This window comes from Diplotaxodon limnothrissa, linkage group LG16, assembly GCF_057381915.1.
Source record: "Diplotaxodon limnothrissa isolate DT_005_m linkage group LG16, D_limnothrissa_male_GT1.1, whole genome shotgun sequence".
In the NCBI taxonomy this organism is placed as follows: domain Eukaryota; kingdom Metazoa; phylum Chordata; class Actinopteri; order Cichliformes; family Cichlidae; genus Diplotaxodon; species Diplotaxodon limnothrissa.
Window position 1 is genome coordinate 10,644,581 of NC_140611.1, and position 10,023 is coordinate 10,654,603.

Genomic DNA, 10,023 nt, shown 5'->3' on the forward strand with positions numbered 1-10,023 from the left:
TCTCTAGATGCAGAAAAAGCATTTGACAGAGTTAATTGGAAATTTTTATTCGCAACTTTACACAAATTTGGTTTTGGAAACTCTTTCATAAACTGGATAAGAATATTATACAATTCCCCAACAGCTCGTATCAGAACAAATGACCAGACATCCTCCAGCTTCTGTCTCCTGAGGGGCACCAGACAGGGATGCCCACTCTCCCCTTCACTTTTTGCAATTTTTATCGAACCTCTAGCAGCAGCATTTAGACAGGCTACAACAATTAAGGGCATAACATGTAAGAACATAGAACATAAAATCAGTCTCTATGCGGATGATGTGTTGCTTTTTCTGCAAAACACACAAACCAACCTCTCTGAGGTAATTACTTTAATAAACTGGTTTTCAAGAGTTTCAGATTATTCAATTAACTGGCCAAAATCTACAGTTCTCCCCATTAACTGCTCCTTCCGTAATTCTTCCTCTGCCCCACTGCAATCCGGAAATATTAAATATTTAGGTATTAATGTCTCTCCTAAGCTTTCAGACTTAACTAAACTAAACCACATCCCACTTCTAAAGAAAGTAGAAGGCGATCTGACTAGATGGAAATCTTTACCCATATCACTCATGGGAAGGGTCGCCACTATAAAAATGATGATCTTGCCAAAAATAAATTACTTATTTTTGATGATCCCTAACAAACCATCACAAGATTGGTTCAGATCTCTGGATTCATATATTTCCAAATTCCTTTGGAAAGATAAACCCCCGCGTATTAGCTTAAAAACGCTACAAAGAACCAAGGATAGAGGAGGATTAGATCTGCCTAATTTTCACCAATACTTCTTAGCCAACAGGCTTCAGTTCATCTCAGAATGGTTAAAACATACCTTCTTAGTTGAGCCCTGGCTAGATGTTGAACAGGCACTATGCAAGGATCTAGAGATTTCAGACCTACCATTTATTAGCTCAAACATCAAAAGACATGAATGCTTTAAAAGTATCAACATCAGCTTTTCTCTAACAGCATGGTGGGAGTTTCTAAAAATAACGGAGTCTTCATTAATCCCATGCAAACGTACACCTATCTGGAATAACCCTGACATATTACAAAACAATAATATGATTAATTTCCCAGAATGGAGTTGTAAAGGAATTAAATACTTAGAACATATATTAGAGGGAACAGAATTTATTCCATTTGACAGACTAGTTGAACAATATGGGATCAACAAGACAAGGTTTTTAGAATATCAACAAATTAAATCCATAGTAAAAAAGAAATTTAACCTCAGTCAAGTTGAATTACAAACACCACTAAGTGCGGCACATTTTCTTACTCTTAAATCCCCCAAATTATTATCTAAAATATACAGAACACTTTCTAAATTAGATGAATCAATATCCCTTCCTACTGCAAAGTGGGAAGCAGATTTATCAGTCAACCTAGACCAAAACTTCTGGTCTCAGATTTGCTTAAAAACTTTTAAATTAATTAAAAATCCCAGTCTGCAATTAATACAATACAAAATACTTCATAGAGTGCACTATACAGGTCATCGGATGTTCAAGATGGGCTTTACATCTTCCAACAACTGCTCACACTGTCAAGGCAATACACCAGACAATTACATCCACGCTCTTTGGTTCTGTCCACCAGTGCAAAAGTTTTGAAATGTAACATTCCAACTTCCCCCTTAGTGTGTCTACTGGGCAGCTTAGATAATGTCACTTCAGAAAAGAATATAGCCCATATGATCTTCACTGCCCTATGCATAGCCAAGAAAACAGTCCTCATGAACTGGAAAAATAAAAATAATCTTAATTCTAACCAATATAGAAATTATCTATTAGATTACATTAGTCTTGACACAGCCTCTGCCACCACATTAGATCAATTGCTCTGGGCCCCTTTTATCAGCTCCATCACCTAGTGGGGGTGGGGGGTCATAGTCTGGTCCCGCCTTCACTGTTGTGATTGGTGAGGGGGTAGGGACAGGCTTAGGGCGTCGGGGGGTTCCCCGGAGGCATCTTCCTTGGGGGGCTCAACCCGGGGTAGCGGTCACGTCCGGTTGGGGGCTCTGTTGGCTCTCAGGTGACTGTTTCCTCGCGGCTGCGTGCAGCGGGGCTAGGGGAGGGTCTGTGCTGACGGACGTGGGTTACTGACCTGGCAACCTGGCTGCCCCTGGGTGGGTCCGGGATGGGCGTGAGGTTCTGGGGGCGCTCCGTCTCTGGGCTGGGGCCCGGGCCGGGCCTCGGGGGCTTGGGTCCTGGTTGGTGTGTTGCCGGGGTTGTGGGCGGGTGGGTGCATGGGGGCCCGGCCCTGGAGCAGGGTGCCGCCAGTGCGTCGAGCCGCCTGGGGGGCTCTTCAACTGGTGGGGGGGATGGTCACATCTTGCAGGAGCTTTCTTCTCTTCAGGAACTCTCTGCAGGAGGGGGAGATACAGGAGAGGTGGAGGAAGATCTCAGCCTGGGCGTTTACCGTCTTATGTAGTCTGGAAGATGTGTGGATGGTGGGGTGGGTGCAGTTTTCTCTGTGGTGGGGTTGGGTGGACTGTCCAGGGCTCTGTGGAGCCGGAGGGCGCTACTGCACTGGGCCCCGGTCTGATGGGCCTGGGCCCCCCTTCCCTGGCGGGTCGCGAAGGGTGGGAGTGCCTACTGGGGTCAGCGGGGGAGCTGGCCCCAGGGAGGGGTTACCTGCCCCTCCCTTCCTTCCCTCCCCATCTCCAGCTGCCTCCCTCTTCCCGCTCCTCCACAACCACCCACACATGCAGGGCCTTGGAGTGGGGGTATGTCACCAGGGTGCAGAGGAGGCTACCCCCCCCGTCCCCTTCTGGCTGCCTCTGCCTCAATTTTATCCCACAACTTAGACATTCACATTATTCACACTCTCATTACACATACATATAGGATCTTGGGGGTGGGCACAATCACGGAGTCCAAATTACCATCAGGGTGTATACCTCACCCCTGACGTCGTTGCCCACCTCTCAATTTTAAATACACTTAGTCATTGAGGGCTAGCAGGAGGGACTATGCGCTTACCTGCTGCTCCTTGGCAGGTAGCTCCATGCCCTCCTGGGTTTTAATTGCACCTTAGAACACATATGCATCAACACTACAATGAGCGGGTGGAGGGAGGTTTGGAGTCTTCTCCCACCCCCATTCTCTGCGGCCTGCTGGAGCGGGAGGGCTAGTAGGAGGAGTTGGCCGTCCGACTGCGGTCTGGGGTGTGGGGCCTCCCTGCTGCTGCGGAGTCGGGGTGGTCTGCCTCTCCCCACCGCAGGGAAAAGGGTAACACCACCTGGGTCTGGGTGCAATTCCCCCCTCCAGGGGCAAGGGTACCTAGACCCGGTTTGTAGAGTACGCTTGGGGAGTGTGATTGTGTGTACAGCGTCTCTTTATGTCTGTCTCCACGTTGGTTGAGTGTGGAGTGAGTGCATATGAGAGCATGAGGGTGGGAATGGATGTTTGTGTCTGTGTGTGCCTGTATGTCTGTGTCTATATGTCAGGTTGGGTATCAGACGCCACCTCTCTGGGGACACCTCAGGCCCTCCAAGGTTTGGAGGCCTATCTCCACCCACCACCACTTCCCCTGCCGGTGGCGGACTCCCTCAGGTGTCGGTGTGTTGGTGGTTCTTTGTGTCTGGGGGTGGGCGTCCGGGTACACACCGGCTCACTCCTTGGCGGCCGCTTGTCCGGGCCTGGGGCCTGGGGCTCGCTCGGGCCCCTTTGGAGGTGGGGTGCCCCCGGCCTCTCGGCCTGGGGCTCGGTCACTCAGGCACAGCTGGGGGCCGGCGGAGCTCACGGGCGCGTCACTGCAACTCCCCCTGACTTCTGCTCCGCGGCTGCTGGGCGAGCCCTCATCTGGGACTCTCCTCAGCTCTTACTGGAACAGTGGCGCGGCTGCCCCTCTGTTGGTCTTCCATGGTCTCTTGTGTTCTGGGGGCCTCTGGATGTCTGGAGTTTTGATCTCCTCCATACCCGCTTCACACCCTGGAGGACGGGGCTGTGGCCCCCCCACACTCCCTAGCAGATCATTACATGGAGAAACCTTTGGAATGCAAGCATGCTGATCCACACAGGTATGCACACATGGGTATTCACAGACGCGGACTAAAGCTTTCTTGGCTGCTGCCTCAAAGCACACTGTGCGCTGTCTATCTTGCGTGCTGCACAATATCGTTTATTATTTAGTAAATATTGATATCTATGACTAGCTAGTTTATTGTGATGGTGCTTTGTTTTCTCTATTATTATGTTGCTCTTTGTTGTTTGCTGTCTCCTCTGTTTGTTTGTTTTTTTGTTTGTTTGTTTTTTTTTTCTCCATACAGGTGACCCAGGAGTTCTTTTTTTTTTTTCTCTCTCTTCCCCCCCCTTCTCACCGTCTCTTCTCCCCTTTGGTTTTCTTTCTTTCTCTCCCCCTCTTTCTCTCATTCATTCCCCCTGTCCTATTTATTAAAAAAAAAAAAAAAAAAAAAAAAAAAATGACAAAGGATGAACTGAAGCTCTGCCATCACGTAATGTCGCATATTGCTGTTTCTGATGTCATTTAGAGAAAAAAAAAAAAAAGTTTGTATTATTATGCCTAAGTGTTTCTAGTTATTATTTTCCCCTCGTGTTTCCAACCATGTTAAATCTCCCCTGCTCTTCATGCGTTTCATGTCTGTGTCTTACGTTGTCAAGTTCGGGTTGTCATGTCTATATCTCACTGTTTCCTGTCTTATTGTGAAGAGGTCTGGTGTGTCTGTGTTCATCGTGTTCAGTTTTACTCTCCCATTGTCACGTCGTTATGTTCATGTGTGTCAGCTGGTTCCCCATGTGTTGCCACTTCCCTCATTATCCTCCTGTGTCCATTTAGTCTGTGTGCTCTCAGCCATTCTTTGTCAGGTCGTCTGCTCATCCATGTCTCATCCCCAGGTACCCATGTCAGTTCACTATGGTTAAGCTTTTTCATGTTTTGTTATTAGTTCACCCAGTTTAGGTTATTGTTTAGTTTTCACCGATGCCCGATTATTTTTACCCTCATTGCTAGCCTCAATAAACGGCTTGTTTTGTTTATCCACACTACGTTTTGGTCTGCGTTTGAGTCCTCCTCTGCAACACATACGGTCTGCCCCAGCCAGACCGTGACAGTATGTCTTGGAGAGGTTATCTGGGTATGGTGGGACAGTGAGAGGCAAATCAACAAAGAAAATGAAGGAGGGTAGAGGAAACTCTCAGCTTCCTGCGGCATTAATCAGCAGCACATGAAACACCAGAAATGACAGCAGAGCTTACATACAATGGAGAGAGAGGCCATCTCTACTTACCCCAAATATGAAAGCTTGATTGGGCCATTGGACTTCTTTTTTTGTGATAATCATCCCTCCCTCATCCTTTATGTGGTCTCCATTTTTCTTTAAAGGCACTTCTAGAGACACCCAGAGGCTGTGCTAAATGGCAGTCTCTGAATTCTGAATAACCTCATTTTGGGTTATGAGACAATAGGAGCTGGGAGTACACAACAGGCATGCAGCCACTGTGAGTTTCACTCTGGTCATTTCACATCTCGACATCTTTATTTGGCTGTGCCACAGTGATTTGGTGCTATATTAATAAAGCTGAACTGAATTAAATTGAACTGAATCTGACCTAACAGTACTATGGCTTTATGTGATTGCTGGTAGTATATACATTGTTCAGGCACAAAATTATAACCACCTGCCTAATATTGTGTTGGTCCCCATGTTGCTTGTTCCATTGAAAACGTGAGTTGGGGCCTCCAAGGATCGGAATTATTTGTCAAGCACACCCCACAGATGCTTAAATTAGATTTGAGATCTCAAATGGATGGTGGTGGATGTCAAATAACATCCACACGGATGGAAGAACCCAAGGTTTCCCAGTAGAGCATTGCCCAAAGCCTCACACTGCCTCCACCTGCTTTCTTTCGTCCCATAGTACATAATGGTGCCAGGTGTCCTCCAAATAAGTGATGTGCATGCACCCAGCCTTCCATATGATATAAAGGAAAACGAAGATGCTCTGACCCAGTCATCTAACTGTCACAATGTGGCCTATTTCTCCTGCTTCTAACACATCACCCCTCACCATCGATGTTCACTTATCTCAGCCACTAACAGGTGCCATGGTGAAGAGATAATAAGTGTTATCTACTGCACCTGTCAGTGATTAACATGTTATACCTGATTTAAAGAAAACAACTTTCTGTTTCCAGAACAGTTTTAAAGTAACAAATAAGTAAAGGAGTCTGAAGAAAAGCTTTGGGAACTTAGAAGCTCACTCTTCAGTAATCATTGCAGCTTTGTAGCAGCTAAGATTTGTTCAGTTCTTGTTTGGGAGGATTTTTGCCTTTTCTTCCTTCCTGCAAAAGATTTGTAGTTCTTTTAAATTTCTTGGTGGCTTTGCATGTGCAGCTGTCTTGAAATAAAGCCCCAGATTTCTAAAATTTTGATCAGGGTGACTATGAGGGCCATAGTAAAACCTTCAGCTTCCACCTATGGATTATAGAAAATATTTTAATTTAATCTTTAGTTTTATTTATTATTTATTTTACTGTTCACTGATATTTAATGAAATTCATTCTTGCTCACTCATAGTGTTACTGGTTGGAACAGATATATAAGTGTGACTGATCAGCCCTATATTTAACAATTCTGCATTGTTTTTCCCCCACATTTTTCTCATGGCTTTCAGTAAGTTCTCTTTTAACTATATTAGTCTACAATACTTGTTTCCAAAATGCATCTTCAAGCAACTTAAAGAAGTCCAGACACAGGATTTTCTTTCCAAGCTCAGACCAGCTACATCTTTGTTTTGTTCTTATAGCATTCTCTTGGAAAATGGGGATCTGTTAGATTTGAAAACTGCAATACTTTCCTGATGACTACTGTGTGACCAAGCACAACAAGTAAATCTGACACAACTTGGTAATAGTTGGTCATTTCTATTAAAGAGTCCCCCAAACTTCTGAATCACATTCTTCGTATTTACTGTCACTCTCCCTTTTTTTTTCTAAAAAAAAAAGAAAGTTTTTAATCTATAACTTTATGCCTTTTAAAGATCACTTCATGCTATGTTCATCACAGTAACAGAAATCTGAAGACGTCCAAACTTTTGCATGCTACCGTATTTTTGTGAAACAGTGATTTGAAGGACTGCAGTAACTTGGTCTCTGCACCACCTCTGTGTGCCCCTTTCTTGTCGTGCTGAAGTAGCACTTGGAGTAAACACTTCACTCACAACAACAGCACCAAACACCTCCATCACTGCTGCTCTCCATCTGTCCTCAAGCCACAGCCATGCATGAATTCTAACATGCACAGACTGGGATTGCCTCATAAGACATATTTTCAAGAGCAGTTCTCTAAAAACCAAATATACGTTTTTCAAAATGCAAAGAAAAACGTCAGATTTAATGTGATTTCTTCACTTCCTGCTCTCACCAATGTCTCAGAAATGATTTGCAGTTGAACAAAGCTTTACACATGCAGGCAGGTGGAGTTTGTTTAGTCATTAGTCATGTAACCATTCATTCTTTGAGGAGAAAAAAAGCCCACATCAACAACAACAAAGCACTGTGCCTGCTGGACTCGAGTCAGCAACACACCAAATGTCAACTTAATGAAGCCCATTATGAGTGTCACTCAATGCTTACCATAGAGAATGGTCACCATGGAAACCGGCATGACCAAGATGCCGAGAAGCATGTCAGCTACTGCCAGTGACATCAAGAAATAGTTTGTGGCGTTCTGCAGCTTCTTCTCCAGGGAGACGGCCAAGATCACCAGGATGTTGCCCATGACCGTGACAGCGATGACCACTAAAATCAGCAGGGCTGCCCAGTTTTTCTGCATCAGCTGCTCCAAGGGAGGACACTGAGACCCGTAGACTCCCACCACGTTATGGTGAGACCAGTTCCCCAGCTGTGCGTCATTGCCATTATGAACCACGTTGTTCCTCTGGCAGCCCAGGTTTGTGGCATTGCTGCTTTGGAGGCCACCTTCCTCGCGTGGAGGCCAGGGGTTAGACCCCAGAGTGGTAACGGCTGTGACAGTGTTAGAGATCAACTCTGACACATTGCCACCATGCAGGTTCATGGTGTCAGCTCGATAAATGCTCAGGACCGCTGCCTGGAAAGTGGGTCAGAGTGGCGGAGAAAAGAGGAAAGTCTGTTCATCGCTCACTTGTTTTCCATTCCCGTTGCTCTGAATATTATAAATACAACACCGTTCATCACTCGAGCAATTAACCTGTAATTCAATATGGTTTACCACTTCTTTGCTCCATCATGTCAAATAAAAAAAAAGAAGAAAAGTCCCCGGATTGACTGTCAGAGGATCAAAAAATCATCTCCACAACGGGGAAACAAAAATAGCATTCTGCTGAATTCAGCGCAACCAGAAGAGCAGCTGTTTGATCTCACAGGACAATGCCAAACGCTTAAAAATGATATCTCGCTTGGTTAATAACCTCACTGTGCCAACAGTCCGTCATCTGGCTCTGTGAAAACAAAGAAACAAAAGTATTCCGTTGCCCAAAATATCCCAAACAGAACAGAGTTGTTTTAGGTCCCATGTCTTCAGTGATTTAGGAAAGAAAAAATCTCTTCTGATTATAGAATCCACTCAAAGCTGGCGCGATGGCAGTTGCAGGTTTCTCCTCCTTGGAGTTTGAAGTCAAGGCTGTGTTCATGTTAAAAATATCAGGTCCATGTGAAGTCGGGAATGTTACAAATCAGAATTTCATGGCCTGGTTGAAGCAGTTATTCAGTAACTTTGTTTCTTTTCAGTCAGTCTTTAATGTATGATCTTTAAAGAGTATGAGAACACAAACAAATAAAAAAAATCCTCTAGCCTTGAAATGGTCATTCTTAAACAATATAATGACACACTGGTGTTATCAGTTTTACACAAACCCTGACTTACGTGTGAATGTTCAGAATTTGTTTATCCTAGCTGACACTCCTGCACAGATGTCATTATGCTGTACGTGCGTGTTTCCTAATGTGTGTGGAAATCTTCAAGCGTCCTCGCTCTCTCGTCTCAACTCATCCCTGCACCTGTGAGAGTGCGTCGGCAGCCGACAGACATGGATGATGAACATGATGATATCTGACATGTGTGAGTATGTGTCACTAACTTTCCAGTCTCCTTCCTTCACTCGCATTTCTTGACTCATAGTAAGAAAGTATTCCTTGTTCACTGTAACTAAGAACAATGTCAGACCTCCAGAGAATTAAATATTCCTTACATTTTTCCTCCTTGTACTTGCATAAGCCCTCAGTGGAAAATGTCAGTCACTCTTCAAATCCTTCATGAATAAACACAGATCTCCTTCCTTCACAGACCTTGATCATTCATTCTGCACATTTCCATATCTTGTCACTTTCCAAAAAGGAAAAAAAACTAAAAAAGAAGCAGAAGGAAGAGAAGGAGGAGGAGGAAAGCAAACTTCTTCTCTCTCTCCCATCAGCAGACTGAAGAGGCTCCGTGTGTTTTCAGCTTTCCAGGAGAGTGCCATTAAGTTGTTGAGTCGTCTTCTGTGGTGAACAGGAGCTGAATGCTATTCTGCTTCTACTCGCTCACGCTGCTTCTCACATGCAGCCTGTCTCTCCCTCCCTCTCTCTCTGCAGCTCTCTCACTTGGATCTCCTGCTCTCGCTCTCTCCCTTTCTCTCCCTTTTTACCCAGGGTCTCTCCCCCGCATACCATTTTGGTATGCTCCCTCTCTCGGTCTCTCTCTCTCTTTCTCAAGCGTTCTCTTCTATTTATTGTGCCGCTTTCTCTTTCCTCTTCTTATTCCTGAATCTGGAAGTCCTGTTGTCCCTCCTTCAGTTGCTCTCTCACACTCTCTCTGTGTTTCTCTCACTCAAGTTAAACCTGCATCTCTCTCAATTCACTTTACTAGCATTACCATATTCAGCAATATGCCAAAGCCCTCTCTCTCATATATGTGTGTATATATATATATATATATATATATATATATATATATATAGATATAGATATATAGATAGATAGATAGACAGACACTCATC

At 44.8% G+C, this 10,023-nt stretch overlaps 1 protein-coding gene across 1 annotated transcript in view; it reads right to left on the minus strand.

Annotated features, from left to right (window-relative positions):
• The window catches only part of htr2aa (5-hydroxytryptamine (serotonin) receptor 2A, genome duplicate a), a 104,542-nt gene extending 96,458 nt beyond the window's left edge, over nucleotides 1–8,084 (minus strand). The window contains exon 1 of the mRNA XM_085374615.1: nucleotides 7,643–8,084. Coding sequence (XP_085230741.1) covers nucleotides 7,643–8,084 — 442 coding nt within the window. The remainder of the gene's footprint in view (nucleotides 1–7,642) is intronic.
• Nucleotides 8,085–10,023: the final 1,939 nt, after the last annotated feature.